Source organism: Eretmochelys imbricata, chromosome 14 (assembly GCF_965152235.1).
Source record: "Eretmochelys imbricata isolate rEreImb1 chromosome 14, rEreImb1.hap1, whole genome shotgun sequence".
NCBI lineage: Eukaryota > Metazoa > Chordata > Testudines > Cheloniidae > Eretmochelys > Eretmochelys imbricata.
In genome coordinates, this window is record NC_135585.1 from 16,172,426 (window position 1) to 16,197,211 (window position 24,786).

Sequence of the window (24,786 nt, forward strand, 5' to 3'; positions counted from 1 at the left end):
TACATTGCTGGTGAGTTCGTGAACTGTCCCATCTTTCGGCATGTTATACTCCTTGTCTGGATCATTCTTACAAGGGAGGAGAGAAAGATACAGATAAAATAGTTAATGAAAGTAAAAAAAAAAAAAAAAAATCAAACATTGCTTTTCAGGCAAGTTTATTGACAAGGTTGTTTTTCCAAGCTTCCTCAATATTGTCCTCACCCTAATGCTCACAACCCCATCTACTGGTGACCAGAGGCTACAACTTCAAAGCAGTCCATAGCAAAGGCGGAAAAAGACAGCTAAAGGCAAAACCTGCTTGCTCCAAAACGTATGGATTCATTAAAGACTATCTTACGGTCATCATAAGTTCGGTTCACCAATGTTAATGGATTGATTTAGCGAGAACTCTCCCTTTAGCTGGAGACTGTTTCAAAATTTGGGGCAGGTAAATTTAACTCAAATATTTTCTTATTTTTAAAAAAAAAAAGATCTCAGGTCATTTTCAAAACGTATGTGCAGTCTTGGCTTTCCCTGTAAAATGATTTGCAGTACTGTGCATTAGGGACATTAAACAGAGAACTGCATTACAATGCAGGTTTAATTATAAATACATTTTAAAACAAGGGTTAGCAAAGTCTATTCCTCCTTACCCTAACAAGTCAGCACTCTGCATTTCTTTTGCAACTGATACCTAAGGCAATGAAGGGAATGCAGCTCTTGAATTACTTAAGTTGTTGGTAAGGTTGCCATCTCGCAGAAGAAACAGGAAGCTGAACTCAGGTCATCGTTCATTAATATAATATCGCCACAGTTCAGCCTGGTGATTGATTCTCTTAGGTTACTGAAGAAGAGACCAGTGGAGCGGCAGTTACCTTAATGTTGTCTGCAAAGTCCTCCAGTGCTTTTGCACCTGTGGTTTCCATGGAGGTGATCAGCCCTGGAAGCTTGTTCTTTGTGCTGGCTGCAGTGCCCTGGAATGGCCCAGTGCAGGGCATAAGATGTCTCAGTGAAGATGGCTGTCACTACCTCCCCTTTCACCCACCATCCAACCTTCCCATCATCCCTCAGGGCATCTCTCAGTCTCAATTCCCTTAGTGGTGGGACTTTGCTGGAAGAATATTTACAGTCTAGTAAACCATAGATTCTCATCAGAAATGTCACTGATTGGTTCAGCTGGCAGCAGAAGGGAAGTCCCAAATGAGCCTGGAGCTGAATCCCCATTTTATAATTTATTGATTTCCCCTCTTAAAACACTTGCAGCCACGAGGCTGCACATTGTGGCCACCAATCTCCAACCATGCGGGGGGGGGGGGGGGTGTCCTTTGGAAAAAAGAGTGACTCTTTGCTCAAACTGACCAGTGAGGGGGAGGAGGCAATTTAACAGCTGAACCCAATGCAATGATAAGGAGCCTCACCAAAGCTGGACATAGTGCCTGGCCCCTGGAGAGTATTTTTGCAGCTGAGTGGCACATTGTAGTTTTAAGCCCATTTACAGCTGTTACAAATGAGCTTAATCCACCAATCTCTGACCTAAAAGAACCTCTATTTAACACCATCATCTGCTAGGCCCCTCCTCAGAACAACTAGCCTTTCAGATGATATGAGAAGACTTCCTTAAGAGCACATTCTTAACTAGATTCAATGGTATTGAAGATTAATGACCACAGGCGTGGTCAGAGGTGTGGTACAAGAACCTAGACATAGCCCGTCACCTGGTATCTGAGCTCCAAATTACTACTTAAACTGGAGAGAACTGTTACTAACTGATGCACAATTCTCCTTTCTCCAGGGATAGAGCAAACTGCCTCTGCATCATTCCCAGTCCTTGATGGCTCAGGGAACGAGAAACTGGGACTCCAAGCTGGGTCTACCGCATGTTAGTGAGTGGCACAACCATATTGCTGGTTGGGTTCTGTTCTAAGGTTTTTAATATTTTTGGCTATCGTAAAAGTCACTTAAGAACCACTACAGACAAAGCTGCAGGACTTTCTCCAGTCACCACCTACCTGTAAGACTTGATCAAACTCTGGCTTTGTCTGCTTCAGGTGTCTGAGGATGGGGAAGATGGTGAGCACAGCTGAATAGTCATGCCGAATGATGGCCTTCCGGGCTGCTGAGACAATGTTATCCCCCTCTATCATCAGGTTATCCAGAGACTCCTACAAGACAACCACCAGAAACAGGGAGATGTGTCTTCCACTCAGGAAGCACCAGGTGAACAGAGGGAAGTAGGCAGGGAATGGTTCTGCAAACCAAACAATACAAATCAAACCAAGATGATGAGCTTAAGGGACCTGAATGAGGGAGTCAAAGGTCTTCTTCTGGTGGTGCTCTGGGATGATTTCTGTCAGGAGCTGGTACTCACTCTGGGCCAGTTTCACAAAGGCGCTAACACAGTGAATGTACGCATCAATCTCGATGTCCAACATGTCATCCCTCCCTGTGGGAACAGCACAAATATATGAGAGCCAGGCCCGTACTGATCCCTCCAGGGTCGCATTGACCCCACCAATGACATTTCTCATTCCAAGACCCCGGTTTACATACAGCTCTCTGGGTTCCCTCTGGAGCAGACAGTTCAGATATTTCACTTTAAAGTCATGTGCAGATGTGACCAGTCTGAGCACAGATCCCAAGACTGTGCCACAGATCCTGCCCCATAAGATTTGCTCCTGAAAGTTGCACACACCCAGTAATGAGTGTGCATGGAGGTTTCAAGCTATGGAAAAAGGGACGCAGGAGTGCCATTTGCTCTCTCTAGCATCACAACAAAGCTTGTATTGGAGATGTTTGCTACCAGGACTGCAGGGTTGTGACTACATTTATTAGGGGTAGGAACAAGCTGTTCTAAGATTGGGAAGGGATGAGAGGACTGCAGTGAATTGTTCAACACCTTTTCTGGTTTTATTTTTAGTGAGTCTAAATGGTTTCCACCCCTCACGCTGATGAACTACTGCCATTGTGAATAGGCATTTCTGGGAATGCAATGCTTCCCTGGAAGACATCTGCTCCCCACGGAGAGCAGCTCAGTACTAGAGTGCAGGAGAACATTTAAATCCTATGCTCCTGGAATGTCAGAACGGTTATGCATGAGATTTGCCACATGGGGCTGGATGTGCACACAGGACAGCCAGGAACTCTTAAATCATCTGCTATTTGAAGAGTCTACCTGTATCTGCTACACAGCGAGAAAACCGGGGAGGGGCTGGCTTCTCCCAGACACTATACACAGTTCCTTTCCAACCCAATATCTGCGGCATGTGATGGAAATAGAGTCACTCATCATACCGATGGAAGTCCTTTAGGTCAGCCTGTAACAGGGATGCTCAAAGTCTGGCACAAACATGACACACAATTCTAAAATTGTGGTCTACAGACTAGAAAGGACCAAAATGGAGTATTGCATGCTGGGACCTGTAGTCTTTTGGCTCCTTCTCAGTACTGAGGAAGCCAGTAGCTGCAATCTGTTCCATTTTCTGAGACAGGAACAGCCCTCCAGATAGAGGATAATCTTTGGTTGGGCAAAGTTTGGTCCCCCCTGCTTTAGAGAGTAGGGCATGCCTGCCTAGTAGGAACAAGTTCTCTTGAACAGACAAGAGTAAAAGCTTTATAACCAGAGATGGCCCCTGCCACATGACTGCCCACATGGAAGGAAAGTCACTGGCTAAGAGACTCCGCAAAACATGCTGAAAAGAAGGGACATTAGCCAGCTTGTTATTACGACGCGGTACTTACCAGCAGCTGGCCCATGCTTGTCGTTCAGGGTATCGGAAAGGTGTTTAACTCGTAAATCATGCTCATGACCTAGTGAGATGTCAGCCGGCACAAACAGAAGGCTCAGTTTATCCAGGGTGGGTACAGCATGGATGCTCACGCAGGCCGGAAGCCACTTCAAGCTTTGGTTATTCAGTCTGTCAGAAACCTACACACACATGCTGTCCTGGAAAGCCCACCCATGTCCCCTCTCTGGGCACCATAGCAGGAGTAGCCCTTTGAAGCCTGAGGGGAAGTGTGAACCAGACATACCATTTGCCAAGCCCAAGATGCCCTTCACACCTCTTGGCACAAGCTCTACCTGAGATAGTGGGCATGGGGAATCCAATTTGCACATTGGCTGTTAAGAGCCAGAACTCAGACAGTCACCTCTGCCACTCAGTATTTGGGAAGTGTTTTTGAAAGGGTAATTGTAGCTCCTGAGGTCCCTTTTACAGTTGTGTGAACTAAAATATAGGTGAAAATATCTATATGCAGATGAAGTTGCAATCATTTCCTTCAAGCTGATCTCTTTATCGTTACAGGAATAGAAAGAGCCTGAAGATATTTTAAAGCAAGTGATCTCTCTGCTTGCCCATCTTGTTCAAGTCCCCAGGCAGACAGCAGAGCCAGGGACGACGTTTGGGATGCAGGGGCAAACTTGCTTGTTGCTGCCTTTTGTGCATACCTCTGAGGAGGAGGACAGCAAATTGGATCTTGGGCCGGTGCTGGTCTGACACATTCTTATCAGGGTTGGAAGGGCCACTACCAATCTGAAGCCTTCTTAAAGTTCAGGCAAAGTGAAACAGAGACGGAAACACCAAGGGGGATGTCACTAAGGCAGAGCAGAGCTTCCCTTAGCCAGCCAACTGTATAATGGATTGACTTTTCCAAGATCAGTTGGCCCATGACCTTACAGAGCCAGCTGAAGAATGGCTTGCTACCCTGGTTTTAATGTTCCATTCCTTTATCTTCTATCATGTTTTGAGTCCTACACAAATTAACACTTTTCAATCAGTGTAGCTCCTTTGTCAAGTTACCCTACGATCCCCATAGGATAAAGGTTAACACTACCCACACAGTGGGGCTGTGGGCTAATGGAAGCCCTGCCTGGGGAAGTAGATCTGATATATAGTAAAGATCCAAGGGTGAAGAGTGAGAGATGTGATTACCTTCCATAGGAATGAGGTTAGAGGCCCCCTTTTTCCCATCTAGACCATGCTGAGAATACTGTTTCAGAAGGTTCTGAGCCTTCCGGATCGTGCCTGTCACCAGAGCCACAAAGAGAAGAGACAAGAAGACCTAGGAAATGAGTGAGAAAAAAACACCAGCAGCCCTCCACCAGTGCTAGTCATTGCAACCCAGTGAGATTATAATGGGCAACAGTGAGCATGCTCAGTACACACACACGAACCCCAAACTGGGTACCAGATGTGCCAACACAATGGCCTATCCAAATCTGTGGCTTCCTTCTTACTTGAGAAGGCAGAACTCAAACCAAGCATTGCGGAATCAGCTTCAACATGCTTCGGAGGTACTGGGGATGGGGGAAAAAGGTCAAATCCGCTGAGAAAGGAGGCCAGGAAGCATCCCTCCAGGGACACTGTGATTGAACTTGGGCACAAAATGCTTAAGACGACAATTCCCTGCTGTGTGAAAGCAGGTACTCACGATCAGTCCAAACCTTCATATTATCCACCAACAGTCCCCCACAAACCAAGGGCATCCAGTGACCTTTACTACACACCAAGAAACCTGACCAGGCAATTAACACTACAGAAAGATATGCCCACCCTGGGAGGTGTTTTATGAGCATGCTCAGTGTGGATCAACGAGGATTCTAACAGCGGAGGTGAAGGAGAATCTCTTGCAGTACAGGGCTAACAACAACAGCATCAGGCACCAGTAGCCAAAGAGTGATTAGGGCACAGAATCTTCTCATCCCCCTTCCCTAGTTCTAGAGTAAAAGGGGGCATGGTGAAGCCAATCACCAGGACACTATACTTTTGAGGAACTGCAAATCAATTAAGCCACAGAAAAAGACAATATTAAAAAATACAACAGACAGCATTAAACAATAGCTGGTGCTGGACCCCCTGGCTAGGAAGCGCTGCAAGCACAAAACAGAAAGCATTAAAGTGTCAAGTGTAAACTAAGCACTGCTTACATATGGAAAGGTTAGTTTTAGCTCATGGTATGAACATTAACAGAAAACCCCACAGACACATACACACACGGACACCCCAAGGCAGATACTGCTGTCACATTGCTGCATGAATGTGGAACTGAAAACTTTGGAAAGGTATAAGCTGCTCTCTGGAGGGTTAACATGAAATGCAAATAAATTAACAAAAAAATCAAAACATAGCCAAAATACAAAGCAAAACTTGCACTTTTTATTTTAAAAAATCATAACATGCACCAACGCCCAACTTCCAGCAGCAACTCTGGCTGCCACATCACAGGTGCTATTAGCTAGTCTGGAGATCAGTGTTAAGAGAACTGGTTTACACTGTCTGAAAAGTGAGAAGTCTTATCCTAACCTCCTGCCAAAGTTTAAACTATAGGACAGGGCGTAGGGGTGCTAGCTGTCCCACCAAAGGACAATGGTGGCTTCCCTCTCCCCTTACCCAGGTGCTCAAGGGAAGATTTATACATGTGTGGATAACTGGGAGACACAGGAGGTAGAATGTCTTTGGGAAGATCAGGCTCCCAAATTGGGTAGGATGGGAGTGGGTTGAAGACCCCAAGTGTGTTAAGTTCACTTCCCAATTCTAAAACATTAACCCTTGAGTAAAACACCTCACTTGCAACATTTTCTTTTTCTGATTCATCCCACCAATTTACAAAATGGTCTTAACCACTTATTGAAAAAATCTCAATAGAACAAATTCACACGGTGGTAATTTTCTTAATTCCACACATTCCAAAGGCTTGGGAAGAGTCACGTCCACTTCCTATATTGATATCACTTACTCCACAGGCCTCTGCAGTATTTGTTTTTATGTAATCTTCTACCCAGATCCTAACTGATTCATCTGGGGCAGTTTTAAAACACATGAGTTCTTTTCATACCAACACCTCCAATTTGTTACAGGCACTTTCAGAAATCTTACTTACAACAGAACTTATTTTATTGTTTCCAATGGCCTAAAATGTGTATGAATCCTGGAAACATTTCTGGTGGTCTCTGGTTTTATAAGCATTCGTGCAACCCCTCTCCCCACATATATTATAAATTGGAGTCAAATGTAAATTGCAGATATCACTCCTGCTGATCTGTCATGTTGTCAGTAAGAATGCATTTAGCATGCATGCAGCACACATCAGTAGGAATAGCTAGTCCTAGTGGCATGGCCCACAACCTCTTGACATGCTTGTCTCAGATAAGAGCTACGCTGTCAGTTGTGCATTTTCTCATTTGCACACAAACAATCAGATGCATTCACATTCAGACATAGCAAGTGTTTGTGTGATTATTTCAATGCTGCTGCATCCCTGATACTTTGTATCACAATTAGGCCTTAATGGATTCTATTGAAGCCAAATGCCTTTGTTCTATGATTATTTCCTCTGATTAGACAGCTTTCAAATCAAATGGGATAGTGCAGCAGTTACTAATGAAGGCATCAAATTCAAGACCTGAGTAGGGATCTAACTGGGGACACAGAAACAGGCTATTCATCCTGCTGCTCAAAGATTATATTGCCTTCCGCATGGTACCACCTCCCCAACCGCTAGGTAAACTGGAACAGAAAGAAATTAACTGATATGAGCATAAGCTGATGCTTATGGAAAAAGGCCAATACACTCCTGGAGAACAGTCAAGGTCACCTCCAGAAAATTAATGAGCCTTTCCCTCCCACTAGGGTCAAATATAAGGTGCAAATTCTCAGACTGCTCTGCTGTCGTTTCCAATATGGCAGTTTCCCATCCTCTGAGCAGTTTTCTAATGCAACAGAAAGTAGCTGTGCTCCCTATTTCCTTGTGAATTGACAGCAGGGTGTCTGTAGGAGAGTGGGTGAAATTCAATGGCCTTTGTACGGAGAGGGTCAGACATGATGATCATAATGGTCTTTTCTGGACTTACAAGTCTATGAACACCCAACAGTTCTGGAAAGAGGTTTCTTTAGTTAGCGCCTCCTACTGGCTCTAGAACAGCAGTTAACACAGTGGGGTTTGGTGTACCACACAAAAATGGCAGCTTTTTAAAAGCTTCTTGCCAGCAGAGTGGCAGATGTTTTAAGAATGATATTTAGAACAGGGGGATTTTTCTCGCTGTGCTGTAGCAATTTTAGGGCAAGTACCCCTTTGGAGCCCCAACTACTCTTGCTCTCTTTGATGCAGAGCTAAAATTTAGGAGTGGGAAGTGATCAGTGTTTTAAAAGGGCTGTAAAGCATTATGCCTCCAATGAAACATGTGACAAGTTCCACTCATTTGCCAGCAGATGCCTTCATTTTAGGTTAGCTTTAAGAGCGTCTCCGTCTCACGATGAAGGATGTTGGAATGCATTTCAATGAATCGCTGAAATTTCATTCCAAAACTTTAGAAACCTTGTTCATTTTATCTAGCCCACAGCTGTGAAAAGGATCATTTTGGAGAACTATGAAGGCCTTACAAGTATGTGATGTGACCTCAGGAGGGTGCTGAAGTAGTATGTGTTACAACTGCAAAAGAAACGGTGATGGTGATACAAGACTGCATTGACACAACGAACAGGTATTGATAAAAAGCTCCTCAGAACCCAGCTTAATCCTGGTGGGTTCTCTGGCTTGCAGCCCTGCCCTCATACCTTGCCATCATTTTCACAGAAACTAGCACCCTTGGACTTTGCTTAGCATGTGAAAGGGCTGTAGCACAGATTTATTTAGTGATTTATTCTTTGCAACAGATTAAAGTGTGGGTCAGGGTCTGTGCTGGGATATTGTTCCATTAGGACTGGGGAGCTCTTAACCTATATGCTTGAACTACCAGATACCCTCCTTTTAATGCTGCCTGAGATTTGATCTGGAGTTAGCTTTGATCACTGAATCAATGGCATAGAAAACATAGCAATTTCCTTGCCCAAACTTCAGAACTATGAAGATTAAAATAAGGGGCAATTAAACCCCAGTAGAAGAATTTTGTTATGGAGTGCCACCGTTCTGATTTGGAGATTGGTTAGATCATCTCCAGAGCCGTCCCTGAAAGCTGATGAGTCTGTGGGAAATAAGATGGGCCAATGCCAGGAGGTGAAATAGGAAAGGCTAGGAAAAGATCTCATTTCTGGGTAACTATGCAGTTACAACACATGGCAGATGTATTTGGAGATGGACAAGCCACTAAGAACTTGAGCCTGGTTCAGAGAGAGACTCTGTCCTTGTCTGAGAATATGGAAGACACGAATTAGCTACTATTATTTCTTGAGACTCACAATACCCTAGATGATCACTTTATTGGATCTCTATTTGACACATGTAATGTCATCTCCATTTGCTCATCTTCTGATTTGTTTCTGTAACCCAGAAACACAAATACAAACACAGCCACTGCTTGGCTTATCCTACAAACTCTCTGGCTAAACACAGATCTAGGCCAAAATTTCCAAAGTGACTAGTGGTATTGGGTGCTCAAATGGAGACCTTTTGAGCCTGGTTTTCCTGTATAGTTTCAAAGTCAGATGGTATTGAAGATTGGGGAGCAGATCCTAAATGTAAATCAGCGCAACTAGACTGACTTCAATGAAGGTAAACCGCTTTACGCCTACTGAGGCTCCAGTCCTAAGCCTTTTTTGCCTGTCTGGCTGCAGCTGTCTAGCACAGAAGTGCTAAATAACCAGAAAAAAAAAGTCTTAACATCTGCTTTCCTTATTGTAATTATTTGATAGAGCAGGTGTTCCCATCAGGGATGCAGAACACAGAATCAAGTATTATTATGCTTAAGAATTTGGGCTGGATTAAATATGGAAAAACACTGACTCCCCTTAGCAAAAATATCTACACCCACAGCCATTATCTTTCTGGACAGAGGTTTACATGATCTACTCCATCCTGCAAAACTCAGCAGTAACGCCAATGGCAAGAATGGAAATTCACACCTCTCCAGGTGGCTCTCTGGAGACAGGAAGAGAGCTGTCAAACTCAGGTTCACTGTAGCTGGTTATACAAGTCGTGCCAAAACCTTCCATGTCTTTCATAGCTCTCTGAACTGTCAGCTTTCAGGAACAGCTCTGATGCATGGTACTGAATGTGGGGGTGCACGTTTTAATATCTAGTTATGTGGTCACCAGTTTTAAAGGTCTTCACTAGCAGATTTTCCCTTTAAATATCCCAGGCACACCCTTTGCTATTAGCAGGAAGAGGACTGACTAGGAGGTAAAGAGGGACCTGGCAAGCTGCAGAGGAGACACACACAAAAACAAAGTTTACCTGGAATGAAGACTGTCATTCACATAAGGATTATAAAAATAAAGACAACACAATTAAAATGCATACTTTCCTTCCTCCTCTCTGGGCCCTCCACCAATTGCCACTCCCTCCTCTCCAATTTTTTTTGCATATAGGAAGAGCAATAATCTGGGATCCATACTAGAAATAGCTACATTTGAAATGATTTCTTCTGCACAAGCAAACAAATTGCATATTAAGTAGATTGGACCAGATGTGCCAGAACCTTGTGAGTGCTATGTTGAAAGTAGATCCTAACAGAGGATCTGATATTCATTCTGAATTTGTAGGTGATTCTTTTTTAGTGCTACTGAAAGTGTTAGACAGACAGCCCTGGAGAGTAAAGTCCTTACTCCACAAAACAGGGACAGTGGCGGGGGAAGCCTTCCCCACAGATATGCCATAACCATGACCTGGAGAGTCCATCTCTGGGGGGAGTGGGCAGTTCAGTTTCCATAGCTTGCTAAATCTTTGGTCTCTTTGCTCAGACACAGTTTTAGGATCACAGGACTTCCCAGACTGGATCAGGCCTACTGTCCATCTAGTCCAACATCCCATCTGACAGTGGCCAGAACCAGATGTTTCAAAGAAAGGTGTAAGAACACCGCAGTAGGCAGATATGAGTTAATCTACCATCCACACGGGTCTCTCCTCAGTGTCTAATAGTTAAAGATTGGCTTAGGCACAGAACCACAAAGTTTCCAAAACTGTTATTAATTATGACAACTCTCGATAGTTACAATATCAATATACATGTCCAATCCCTTTGAGACCAAAAATTTAGCAAAATTCAAAATGACTTCCTGTGGCGGTGAGCTCCACAGTTTAATTACATGTGGTGTTAAACAGTATTTCATTTTGCCTGTTTTGAATTTCCCACCTTATAACTTCATAGAATATCCCTTTTCTCTCACGTTATGAGACAGAGAGAACAGAAGTTCTCTATCTGCCTTCTCTACATCATTCACTACTTTACTGACTTATGTTCCCTCCTATCTGTCTCCTTTCTAAGGTAAGCAATCCCAATCTTTGCAATCTCTCTTCATACAGGAGTGTTTTTTTAAAATGTCCCCTGAAATATGGACTGGATGAGTCAACAAAATAAGAGATGAAAGAGGGTCTATAATCTAGGAGCTTGACCCAATGTGAAAGTCCCTTATAAGCAAAAAGGTATTTGCCATTCAACTCCCACCCACCCTGCTGCCTTCAGAACAACTTTTATGACTAGATGCTACCGCATGAGATGGAGAGGCACAAAGGAAAACTCAGGTCAGTGAGAGAGACACCCATCACAAACAAGTGGAACAACATGCTTGGTGGATGTTCTTTCGCATTAGGGCAGGAAACTGATCCTTAAATTCTGGAACTAACCTGGTCTCTTGATAGGCTTTTTGGTCGGTGTGTCCTTCCTCTTGTTCTGAATGGCGGGGGAGTACGGGATGCCTGTGGAGGAGCTGTTCTTACGGAAATGCTCCTTCAGACCTTTGATGGAGCGGTCGAGCTGGCTAGAGCGGATTTGGTAATAAACATTCATGAAGTCTAAGGAGACAAGACAAAGGTATGACCGGTAACCAAACTCAAGGCATTCTTTGTACAATGAGGATGCTGTTGCTGGATCTTTCCTGAAAACAGACTGCACAAAAGAGACTGACCTGCTTTGACTGGGGTCCCACATTCAAGTTCTTACCTATAGATCTGTCCTAGGGATCTTTTGCTTTAAAGAAATTGATCCTACATCGTACACTCTTTGGGGAAGGGAGTAAATTTGCTATTCTCTCTATTTAACAGAGGGGGAAACTGAGCACAGAAGGGTTAAACGACTTCCAAAAGATTATTATAAGCACTACGGAGAAATAGGATTTAAAAAGAATGATAAAATGGGTTGATACAAGGAATCTGATTTACACTACTCACCTAGAAATGCCTTTAAAAGACAGTCAGACGCTTTGCTACCATTCTTTGTCAGTTTCCAAATGCAATGTGATCTCTTGGCTCCTTAGCTGCAGAACTACCCTGAAAACAGACCTGACTGCTGAGAGGAGAGATAGCTTACTGGCCGAGTTCCACAGTGACACAGACAGCCCTCAGCAGACAGGTTTTGCTCTCAGCAACGTGCAATAACATGGTTGATGGAGACCACTGGAGTGATCAAGATAAACATATCATGTATCACATATCTGCTTGTCTCAGAGATTGGCTCACTTAGGGATTCGTTTTAGTTTACCTTGGTTTCTTCCATACTCCACCAGCCAAAGGGAGATACGGACAATGTCTTGCAAGACACTCTCAGGGAGGTGTTCCAAAATCATATCTTCCTGCGTATCAATCTCATCATCCCCACTGATCAGATCCAGGATGAGGATCGGAGGAACTGGCTTGGTGTGTCGCGTCATCAGACTGCGGAATTCTGATTCCAGAGATTCCTTCCCCCTCTCAAACAGGGATTTCTGGAGGAGAGAGAGCAGAGACAAGAGAAACAAAAAAGTGTTTCTGCAACCTCTCCCAAAATCTTTAAACATCACCTAATCTCGTTCCTAAATACTGTGTACCACTGACATCTGCTACCAAATGCAATGTAGCCTATTGTCAAGAGAGTTTTAAAAAGTAAGGAGTTGGGAAAAACAAAGTCAAGGAATTACTCTGCAGCTGAGCAGCACAAAACTTCATCCCCTGCAACCTCTCTAGCTGTTAAGGAAAAGGCAATAGATATTCAAAGGGAGTTCTAAGCATTTGCAATGATCTGGAAAGATGGGGTCACATTCTGCTCTCAGTTACACTGCTGCAAATCCATCGAATTCAATGCAATTACTCCAGGTTTCCACTGGGGTAACAGCAGATCTGGCCAATAGTATTTATAATAGGAGGTCTTGAAAGAGAGGAGGAAAGCGATCAATGGTCCAGCATTAGTGCTTGGAATAATTGGTTCTGAAAGTACTGCCTCACCAAAGTGTCCATAGCCCAGGTAGCTTAACAGAAGCTAAGTTTAGAAAGAAAAAAAAATAAAAAAGTAAGATCTTACGAATTGTTCTGATTCCTTTCTTGTTTCCCCCACAATGCTTCAGTTGGGACAGTTTTAGCAGCTGAGATCTCAAAATGTTAGTTAGCAATTAATGCTTCATACCATGTGAAAGCTGGAATTTCAAGCTGCTTTCAGATAGTAAAGCCTTCTAGCTCTAACTGTTCTTGTGACAGCAGCTGTTAAAATAATGCCAGAATTTAAGTTGTGGCACAGAGCGGAGAAGGGATCACAGGTGGTGGTGAAAGAATTCAAGATAGCGATGAGCATATGGGATTAATTTAAGTGTTGATACAGTATTTGATCTATTTTAGGTACTTATATGACCTCCATTAGTGCAGTATATGAATGCTTCATAATCTCATGTATTTATCCTCACAACTCACTGTGAGGCAGGGCAGTATGGAGTCTGTGGTGGAGCAGGGAACTGAACCCGAGTCTCCCAAATCCCAGCCTAACCACTGGCCTATCCCTCCTCTCATATCACCAGAGCTAGAGACTAATCTGTCATAGCCAGGATTTCTAGAAACCTAAGGGAGTTAGGCATCCAAATCCCATTAAATTCAAAGCACCTAACTCCCTTGGGCACCTTTGCAAACCCCAACCTATACTAGTTAGCAAAGCTCAGTTTCTCTGTTTTCGAAGTGCATGAACATTTGTTTCTTATCCTGGGGATCCATGGGCTACATTACCTCACACTACCAGTGTTTCATAATGATCCAGGAAATGAGCGTAGCAAACCCTGGATGGCGGATTAAAGATATTTTCTATCTTTGCTAGGAGTAAGAAATAATTTAGGTGCATGCAAGGTACATGCTTTCAGCTATTGTAGATCTTATTGGTACAGAATACTAGGAAAGCTAACAGTCAGGAGGTAAAGCATTATCCTTGCTAACAAATCTAATCGGGATCCTAAGAGAATGCTCCTACAAACAAACCTCACTTTGCCACTACTTGCCAATATGCTGCAGATGTCAGAGAAGCAGATGCCCACACAATGCCCCTGGCTTTCAAGCACATTACATACCACCCGGTTCAGTTCTGGGCTGTCAGGATTGTTGTCCTGGAAATATTCTACAGCCTTCTGGATTCTGGCCATGCAGCCCAAATACTCCTCTAGTCTCCCCGTAGGGCTGAAATTGAAATAGTGCACGCATGAGAAAGACACCAAAAACCTCAACAACGGTTGGAACAAAACCAGTGAAGACCTCAACTCCACTTTCTTCAGTCAGAGATTAAAGGGAATTTTACAACTGCCTCCACTCACCGCCACCTCCCCCCACCACCCCAAATCACTAGGCGACTTAGAAAGATTTGCTTTAAAAAGACCTGATTCAAGCAAAAATGGCAGCCCACACAGCAGCCCATGATCAGTGTACCACAGTGCTATGAGACTGGGTTCAATCTGCAGGATCTCACTTCCCAAGCCAGCAATTGCTTTCCTCGTTATTCCCACCAACACACTAAGCTCCTGGTGGGATGGGAGCATTTCATACAGCACCACAGTAACCCCTCTGGGCAACCCAAGTGCAAGCATCACTAGCTCCGTAAAAGGACACCCATCCAGTCCACGTTGGCTGGAAAGATGGAGGCAACTACAAGAAAGCAAAGTGCCACTGTAGAAAAATTTGGAGAATGGGAAGAAAGGAATGAATACAATGGATGGGAGCTCCACACAGGGATCAGGTGCAGAATATGTAAGAGGACCCCAGTGTGGATGTGAGAGCAGGATTTTACCCTTAGAGGTTTTGCTAAAAGTTCACGCTGAGTTTCCTCTGGGGTAGGCACATAGGTATATAAAAATACAAAGAACAATAACAAGATTTTTGTAGAGACCTGCCCAATCAACTGCCCCTATTCAAAACAGAGATGGGAGAAAGATCCGGCAGAGGAAAGTAGGGGCCTGCTACTTGACTTACCCTTCCTTTATGATCTTCTCTGTGTCCTTAGCCACATGGTAATAACTAATGACATGATCCAGACAGGACAGGGTCTTCTCAACATTCTCCTGCAGACGTTGTAGATTCTCTGTCTGCTTATGCACAGGGATGATAGAGTTCTCCAGCTTCATCAAACGGCTCTCAAAGGAGGAGAGGATGGAAACCTAAACCCCCAAAAAGGATCAAACAGCATAGAGTATTTCCTTCCACATAAAACACAACTGTATTGTGGGCTAGGAGTTAGAACAGGGTACTAGGAATCCTGACTCCCAGCTTCTATTCCTGGCTCTGCCACTGGCTTGCTTGTCTCCTTGGGCAGGTCACTTAACCTCCCTATGCTTCAGCTTTCCAATGCGTATATGGAAGTAATATTTACCCACCACATAAGCATATGGTGATGTTTAATTAGCATATGTATAGCACTCAAATCATCACACAAATTATTTGACAGCCTGGGAAACCTATCCAAAAGGAGACAAACTGTAGGTGCCTCAGGTCAAGGGAAAGGCTGAAGCAGAACCTACCGAATACTTTGCTCAATTGCACTGAGTACATTTGAATGAATCTTACAATGAAGAAGCCATTTGACTGATGTTCACAGCTCTCCTCTGCCATGGCTATTTGGCTGTCAAGAAACTCCAAGTTTGCAACCTACTGAATTGGCGGGCAGGTGGCCTCAGGAAAAGAGGATGTTATGGAGGAACAAAGTTTGTCAAAGTCCTTCCTGCTTTTCGCCAAGATCACCTCTGTCTTGTCTTGGTTCAGCACAATCTCTCAGCTTTCCCAATACCTAGCTGAGTTCAGGTCCTGGACAAAGAGCAGCTGAAGCCAAAACTTAGCAAGAAAGAGGGGATACTGGCATGAAAAGTATGTTAAGAACTCACCTCCTTTATATCACCCCTTCTGTCAGAGGTTCCTGCCATCAGATCATGACAGAGGTTTACAATGTTAGGGTTATTTTGGACATCTTGCAACAGCAAACAAAAATACAATCCATCCGTATTCCATCCAGTCAGACTCAGATCTCGCTACAGCAATCCAGACTCAATTACTGACATTCAAAAGTAGGAATAAGGAGTGGTGGTGGGGATTCATTAGGCACAGAATGCAGCAACCCACCTGTTAAGCAACACATGTGCCCATGAGCACATCAACAGTTTCTCCCTGTGCATGGGCTCCCTAATTCATACCAAATCCAATTCTGGGCCTCTGTTCTGATGCGATAGATAACCAGTCACCTCTCCCTCCACAACCAAGATTAGTAACATCAGCTACATTCCACTGACACTACAAAACTGTCAACCAACATGGGAAGGCTTATGAGCTTAGGAGACAGATCTTTCAGAGAGGAACTGGACCTAGGCTCCAGAACTCACTACCAGATGAGTTCAGAAAGATCTCTAAGTACATTGTATTTTTAGAAATAAGTGCAAAACTCATCTCTTCAACTTAGCTTTCCAATAGCTCTTCACCCCTGAGCCCTGACTCACAGAACATTAGCTGTTTTCCCTGCTAGCTGGAGAGAGTTTATTTCTATTGACATAGACTTGCGAGGTACTAAAATACTGAGATGAGGAGAGCCATATAGGAACCTAGATAGGTTAGATCAGATCAGATTGAAGGATCATTTGGACCCAAGTTTCCAGAACTGACAAGCTTGTGCCCCAACACACACTGTAACCTTTCCTCAAGATGTCTAATCTAAAGAAAGTACCTGTTGAACCCACAAGTTCCGCAAAGCCTATCTGACCCTTTTAACTTAATTTACGGGACTCTACTTACCATGTTTTTGGTGAGCTGATCACTCTTTTCAAGACTCTCTCTTATAAAGGACAGCGTTTCTTCTTCCTGTCATTGGAATGAAGTAGGATTCAATAGTTCTGCATGATAGGTGAATTTCAAACCTTAGACAAAAGGGTCAAAGAATAAATACTTCTGTGCATTTCTAACTCCTGATAAAGAAAATGGCAAGTAATTTCGGTTGAGTTTAAAAACACATGCCTTTAATTAGAACAGAAAACTTAACATGATATAACTATTTTTTTAAATTTCACTAAAGAGGTATCCTGGATTTAGACATTTGTCTCTGGTGTTACAAACTTAAACACAACAAAATAGTGCTAGTGGGTGAGAATCAACTGATAATCTACATACAGAGTAGCACCAGTTAGACCTGGGGTCTCAAACACGCAGCCCACGGAGTTATTTGTTGCAGCCCGCCAAGCTCCCCGTGCTCCCCCCCGCCCCGAGTTATTTCCTGCAGCCATCAAACTCCCCTCCCTCCCAGCGAGCCGCATCCCCACTCCTCTGCCTACTTCCAGGTGCTTCCCACCACCAAACAGCTGTTTGGTGGCGCTTAGTGCTTTCCAAGAGGGAAGGGGGAGGAACGGGGAGCTGCACGCTCAGGGGAGGAGGCAGAGAAGAGGCGGAGCAGGGGCGGGAATTTAGGGAAGGGGTTGGAATGGGGGCAGGGAAGGGGTGGGGCCTCATGGAAGGGGTGGAGTGGGGGCAGGGGCAGCGGGGGTGTCAATGAAGCAGCCCTCGGGCCAATGTACTAGTCCTCATGTGGCCTCGTGGTGATCCGAGTTTCAGATCCCTGAGTTAGACTATAGGTTTTAATTTGTTTAAAAATCAATTAACCCAGTGTAGCAAACCCTTTTAATTCAATTTAAACCTGTCTTACGCCTGGTCTACACTACAAATTTAGGCCAATGTGAGTCACCTTGTATCGACCTCGTTGTGCATGTGACTACATTCAAATTTGTCTCCCACCAATGGAAGCGCCCCATTACGACAAAGCAATAAACACCACCTCCCTGAACGGCACTGAGCCATGGTCAATGTACTGTGGTTGACAGTGCAAGCGTAGACACCACATGACCTATATTGATCCTAACAGTCCTCCAGCAGCTTCCCACAATGCTCGACATCGACTGCTCTAGTCACAATTGTGAACGTCACTGCACAGGGGGCATAGAGACCCGGAATCCCCGCTTTAAAACCCCCACGTATTTTCAAAATGCCTTTCCCCGAACTCTCAGCTTGGCAAGCACACCTAGCAGCTCTCCCTTGTTGTGTGCAACTGCCCAAGTGAACATGCCAGCTACACGCTGCTGACACACTCCGGCCTGGAGCAGATAGGATGTCCTGATCTTCTGGGATTGTGGGGAGAAGAGGCTGTAAAGGCACAACTATGGAGCAGCTGTAGAACCGTGGACATTGGGCATGCCGGCAAACGGACATGACAGGGATCAGCAGCAGTTCTGCATGAAAGCAAAGGAACTGAGACAGGCATACAGAGTGGCCAACAGTTGATCTGGTGCCAAGCTGTATACCTGCCGCTTTTAAAATGAGCTGCAGCCATACTTGGCAGAGACCCACCAGCACCTTGCAGAGCATCGTGGATACCTCAGTGGAGCATGAGGCACAAACCCCTACCATGACCGGCAAAGGAGGAGGAGGAAGAGGATGGGGGACGGGTGACCTGGTGGTCCAGCGATACTGCAAGCCAGGATTCATTCAAGACTTCACTGCAGACTAGTCAGTCCTGGCAGCCAAGCATGGGCAAGCCCTATGCACAGGAAGAAACCTCAGGTGTGTAAATGTATTTCCCATTACCATCTTTTAATGAACAGATGGTGCCTGACCCCAGTGTAGCAGGACACAGGTCGTGACTTTTCATTAATTTACTCGTACTAGAAGAGGTAGTGGTACAATAGAGGTCAAGTTGTAATTTGCTGTTCATTCCCCTCTAGGGTTGGGAGCAGTGGGCCTGAGAAGCAGTTTGTTCATGTACACAGGGATGTCCCTTGAATCCTGCTGAGTGATCTCGATGAAACTTCCATGGAGGTTCTCTGAAATCCTCTTCCTAATGTTTCTAGGGATGGCAGCCATCTTTCTTCCTCTGCGGTAGGGCGCTTTCCCACGCTCGTCCGCAGTGACTTCGGCAGGCGCCATTGCAGTACACAGGCTAGTGGCATGTGGGCCTGGGCAGCTTCGGGACAGCTGTGCTCTCTGTGCCTTTGCTACGCTCAGGAGCAAAATAGCAGCTAAAATCACCGCCGCCAGTGGAAAACAGTGCCAGTGCTCAGTGCCATTGCCCTGCACTCGTACCCAGGGAAACAGGCTGAGATTTTAGTGCTTCGGGTAGCCAAACAATTTCCTCCTTGTTTCCCCCTCCCCACGGCTGGGACCACACAGCAGTTCTGGGTGGGGACGCTCCAAAGCTGAAGTGTCAATAAGCATGTCTTGATTAAAACATTTGGAGAGCAAGGGGAGGGAGTTCTCAGTCTTAAGTTCCACTTTCCGTTGTGATTATACAAACAAATGACACCTCTGTGTGCTTTATGTGTAGCTGCTCCCTTTGTGGCCTTGAGGGGTCCCCACTCAACACTTGGGAACACCCGACCATGATAAGGAGGAGAAAGAAGAGGACACGGAAGGACATGTTCAGCGAGATCCTGCAAGCCAGGATTGCACTGGATCGTGAACAGAGAGTGTGGAGGGTGATTATTGCACACAGTACAGGAGAGGGAAAGAGCAGACAGGAGAAAGGTGCAGGAATCAGAAAGGCAGGTACACCAGGAATAATGGGACTTCTCTGGCAGCAAACACAAATGCTGCAGACTCTTGTGGACCTACAGGTTCAAAAGTCAGGATCTTGCCTCCTTTTGCAACCAATGGGGAACTCAATTTTAACACCTCCCAACACGCCCCTCAACATTCAACTTCAGGGGCCTTATCCCTACCCCCACATCTCCATACCGGGGGACAGTAAGGAGAACTATAGCTTCACCTACACAGAGCTGAGAGAGCCATGGTTGCTGTATGTGTAGCCAAAATGGACACAAATATTCTTTTCCACTTGTTAAATTCTGTTCCATTAATTTATTTCAGAAGTATTTATTGTACTTGTTTTTTATTGCATATTGTTTTTCTGCAGTGGTTTTGGTATGCAAAAAAAATCTGTTCACAACATATGCTACAGAATGCCTAGCCTGAATGAAAACACCCACAACTTCTTACACTACAGAGTGACAGAACTCACAGATTCACTGACAAAAACTGTGTAATCATTATAAATGTACAGCAAGCACCACAAAATTAACAGGTGCATTAACAGATAGTGTTATAATAGATGTACACCAAATATCACACAATTCCTACTAGTGGGGGCCTTCCTGGCCCCCCAAATTAGCACAGGGCATCACACCTCATTACTGTTGCTGACTGGTAAAGTGCTCTTACAAGGCCTACCTCACCCACATAGCTCTGCATTGAGCTTTTCTAACTGCAGTTATGTCTAGCTACTCAGAACAGCGGCCTGCAGAGTTTATCTCCACCCCAGTGGCAACATTTCCCTCTTTGCTACACACAACAGGAGACAAACAAGCAGATACAACCATTGGGATATTTTTCTCACTGAGATCCAATCTGGTCAGTAAACAACATCAGCATCCCTTCAATCTACCAAAAGCACATTCAACTGTCATTCTAGACCTGCTGTGCCAATAGCTGAATCTTTTGCTGGTGTATGGCTCCAGGAGCCAGGGGAGCAAGGAGAAGGCTGCGTCCCTCAAGATCACTATTGGCATTTCAACATTGCCAATGGTAATCTGCCAGTCAGGAAAGAATGTCCCTGCCTGCAGCTTTCTGAACAGCCCTGGGTTCTTAAAGATACGAGCATCAAGCACCTTCCCTGACCTGCCAACACTGATGTTGGTGAAGTGTCCCTCATGATCCACCAGTGCTTGCATAATGCTTTTGTTGAGTTACTCTGTGGCAAGACGAGCTGGTGCCAAAATAGGGAAATGCATGCTGTCCATTGCCCACTGTTGTTCAGGAACCCCATTGCTGAAAATCCATCTATGTCCTGCACACTGAGTAGCAGGAGACGATTAATGGCGGTGCACACTTGCATGACAACAGCCACTACTGTGGATTTTTTCAAATCCAAAACAATTTCCCACTGACTGGTAGCAATCTGTCATTGCAAGCTTCTGCAGAGCAATCAACACCCACTTCTCCACTGTCACGGTAGCTCTCATTCAGACGTCCCTGCGCTGGTGAGCAGTGGCAAGCTCAGCGCACAGATCCAGAAATGTGGTCTTTTGGATCCGAAAGTCCTGCAGCCACTGCTCATCATCCCAAATCTGCATTACGATGAAATCCCACCAGTCAGTGCTCGTTTCTTAGGCTCAGAAGCGGTGCTCCACTGTCTGCAGCTGCTTCGTGACCACCATTGCCAACTTCGAATTAATGTTCAATATGTTCCACATCAATTTGTCCTCCACCAAACTGTCATATTCCCCCATCGCTGTGGTTCTTCCTGAAGCTCTGCAAATTTTGGAAGATCGTTCATCCTGGGTTTGCAATGCTCATGACAACAGCACAGAGCTGTATGGGCTCCATGCCTCTGTCAGAGATGATGGACTGTGAGAAGTGCCGCACGGGGTTGTGGGATTTTTTAAAAGCATGAAAATTATGGGATAAGGATGGCATTATGGGATGGAGAAAGTTGCTTTATGGAAACTTGACCCCTTGCTCCTGGCCACCACTGCATGATTCATTTCTGCCTCACCATGTACTGCCACAATTTCACAAAAGACAGCAAGCTGGATGATGGTAACTTGCATACTGGGACACCTGTCCAAGGTGCACCACACTGTGCATTGACCCAAGCACTCTTGGGTGAGTATGTGCAGTGATGACACAGGAACCAAGTATGCATGTACACGAAAGCTATACTAACTGTGGTGGCTTTAGGCTGACGTAACTTGCGTCAACCAAAGTTTGCAGTGTAGACATGGCTTATCAAGTTAGTTTATGCCTGTAAATTTAGGCAACAGACACAAGCTAAACCATTCTTAAAGTGATAAAATTCTGCCCACACAGGGGGTTGCACCAGTTTAACTAAACTGGTTTAACTGAGGCTATTGGCATTTCAATTGTTTTTTCTCAAAGTCCAAATTTCTTGGTCAAGGTATAGTCCAGGTCCAGACTCCAGAGAAAAACAATAATAATGATAATAAAAAGAAAAGGAGTACTTGTGGCACCTTAGAGACTAACCAATCCTTTCCAAATGCAAACAGATGGACATCATACCAAAAGGACTGAAGGTAAAAATTGGTTAGTCTCTAAGGTGCCACAAGTACTCCTTTTCTTTTTGCGAATACAGACTAACATGGCTGCTACTCTGAAACCAATGATAATAAAGTAAATAAAAAATGTTTGTGGTTCGTTCAAAAGCATCTGGCAGTCCGGAATTGGCCCCAGGCCCACCTATTGATTATCCCTGGTTTAAATTATCTTAATTAAACCACTGCAAGTTGTGTGTGCAAACACGGCTGGGGATCAAGAGAGAAACTGAACGGTCAGTTGTCATTGTCCAGGATCAGAGAAATGCAAGAAGTCACAAGAAATGAGTCTTCTCTTTGCAAGAGAAGCATCCCCGGACCCTGTGGAGTGCTGTAATCACACCAGGGGTGGTGTCTATAGGTTAGTCTCCACCTGGGGAAAGGACAATTCTCATGGGTGGCATCCAAGGCCCAAAGTGGGGGAGGGTCTCTCTGGAGGTAGGGGGCATCACAGGAGTAGTGCTGTCTAGTCTGGCTCTGTGGGAGCAAGGAGGTCTCAATTCCAGGGAGGTCTATCTGGCAGGCTCGGCTCCAGAGAAGCAGAGCAGTCCAGGGAGGAATCTGGCTCCAAGGAGGGTCCCCTGAGCCCCACAACGGGGGAAAGTTCTGGGGTGGGTCTCTTAGAGGGGCCAATTCCAGGAGAAATGAAGCTGTTTAGGGAGGGAGGATCTCAGACGGCAAGGTAGGAAAAACAACGTGGAGACTAACAGATGTATGGGGGAGGTGGGGTTGTTGGAACTGCCCGGCGGGGGCTATTCCGGGGGTGTCTCTCGGGGGTTGGAGCAGTCCAGGGCCGAGGAGTTTTGGGGGGGTGGAGGATCGGGGGAGGGTATGTCAGGAGGAGTCTCGGGGTGGGGCTGTCCCGGGGCGGGGGGCTGTGTGGTGGCCCACAGACAGCCGAGCCCCTGCGGGCTTCCCGGGGAGCGAGGTGGGGGTGCCTGGGACTCCCCGGGCCGGGCCGGGCCCAGCGCCCCCCTCTACCTGCTTGAGCTTGTCCTCTATCTCCCTCCTGCGGGCCGAGGCCTCCTCCGGAGGGATCATCCTGCCCCGCCCTGGCGCGGGGGCTGCCGCGGGACCGCTGGGAACAGCCAAGGGGCACCGGCCTGCCAAGCACCCCCAACACTGCCGCGCCCGGCGCTGTCAGCCTTCCCGCCCCCACTTCCGCCTCACGCCCACCGCCGTCAGCGCCAAACCGCCATGTTGAGGGTGGCAGACGGTGATGCACCAGCGTCCGTCCACAGGCAGCCATCTTGAGTGTGGTGGGAATCAGTACGCATGCGCACCTGGACGACCCGACGGGAGCGCCTCCGCCCTGGCAGTAATGCGCATGAGCGCCTCCAATAGGAGCCATATTAAGAGTGGCAGGCAGGGAATGACTGTTCAAATACCACCATGTTGGGAGTGGCACTGGGTCTCCCTTGGCATATTTAGTGCTGGGCTGGGCGTATCATTAATGACTGGGGAAGGAATTAGGAGGCACATATTAAATACAAAAAGGAAAGGAGTACTTGTGGCACCTTAGAGACTAACAAATTTATTTGAGCATAAGCTTTCGTGAGCTACAGCTCAAATACAGCACACTTGTTATTACACCCCCTGGACCATACAGCTCCCCCTCCTGCTAATAGCATGATGGGGTGTGATAGATCAGTGTCCTGCACATATATTCTCCACTCCATTAAACCAGTTTAACTACTCCAGTGCAGTTTCCCCACAGTAATGGAGTGGGGGGACCAGGCTCAAAAGATCCTTCACAGATCGCAAAAGCCAGTGTCCATTTTTAAAAGATTGTGTCCACATCTGTTACACAATTAACATTCTCTTCAGTTCAGGGGGGCAGTTATGTGACTATTAAGACATTTTAGGATTAGACAACCTTTCCTTTTAAAATACCAGTTGAAAGTAAGGAGGGGAAATGTTGGCTCGTGATTATAGCGGGGATCTGGGAGTTAGGGCTCCTGGTTTCTTTTTCTAGTTCTGCTACTGATTTGGGGGCAGTCACTTGATCTGCTTTTGGCTCTGTTTACCCAATCTCTCGCTTTGTTCTTCAGTTTACTCTACTGCAAAGTGGGTATAATACCACCCTCACAGACATGTCACAAAGATACATTAATACTCTTTAATTCTCTGAAAAACATGGATGGAAAGCGCCATCAATGTGCAAAGCTGTATTATTAATATCACCGTGTGTGAGGTGTCTGTGGTACTGCAGCTACAAAATGGGCAGTTAGAGGCCAGGGGTCAGGATTTCCCCCTCAGTGCTTTGCTACTGCCACAGAGGCACACAATGCCAATTTATGGGGGCTACACACTGTACTCCCTCCACATGGAGATGAGGGCAAGTCCCTAGACATTCTCTCTCATTTTGGGAGCTCACATCACACTCACCTTCTCTTGATAATTCTGCTCCCCGAGTGGCTTGCCCAATACAGAGATGCTCAGAAGATAGTGAGGAGCAGTGTAAAACAACCTAGTGAAAGTACACATATAAGGACAGCTAGAGAACATCTCACGGCCTCTAGCAGCAGATCTT

General features: G+C 45.5%; 1 protein-coding gene across 3 annotated transcripts in view; it reads right to left on the reverse strand.

The window, feature by feature from the left end:
• Positions 1-23,422, reverse strand: part of EXOC7 (exocyst complex component 7) — a 31,950-nt gene extending 8,528 nt beyond the window's left edge. Inside the window, exons 1-13 of one of the 3 annotated variants that reach the window (XM_077834256.1) lie at positions 23,235-23,422; positions 16,900-16,965; positions 15,097-15,281; positions 14,205-14,310; positions 12,386-12,608; positions 11,533-11,700; positions 10,144-10,155; positions 4,908-5,000; positions 3,718-3,786; positions 2,277-2,422; positions 1,989-2,141; positions 855-953; positions 4-66 (exon numbers count right to left, since the gene is read on the reverse strand). In XM_077834256.1, coding sequence (XP_077690382.1) covers positions 4-66; positions 855-953; positions 1,989-2,141; positions 2,277-2,422; positions 3,718-3,786; positions 4,908-5,000; positions 10,144-10,155; positions 11,533-11,700; positions 12,386-12,608; positions 14,205-14,310; positions 15,097-15,281; positions 16,900-16,965; positions 23,235-23,294 — 1,443 coding nt within the window. In that variant the 5' untranslated portion in view covers positions 23,295-23,422. The remainder of the gene's footprint in view (positions 1-3; positions 67-854; positions 954-1,988; positions 2,142-2,276; positions 2,423-3,717; positions 3,787-4,907; positions 5,001-10,143; positions 10,156-11,532; positions 11,701-12,385; positions 12,609-14,204; positions 14,311-15,096; positions 15,282-16,899; positions 16,966-23,234) is intronic. The other 2 variants (XM_077834258.1, XM_077834257.1) reach the window with 2 other exon arrangements.
• Positions 23,423-24,786: the final 1,364 nt, after the last annotated feature.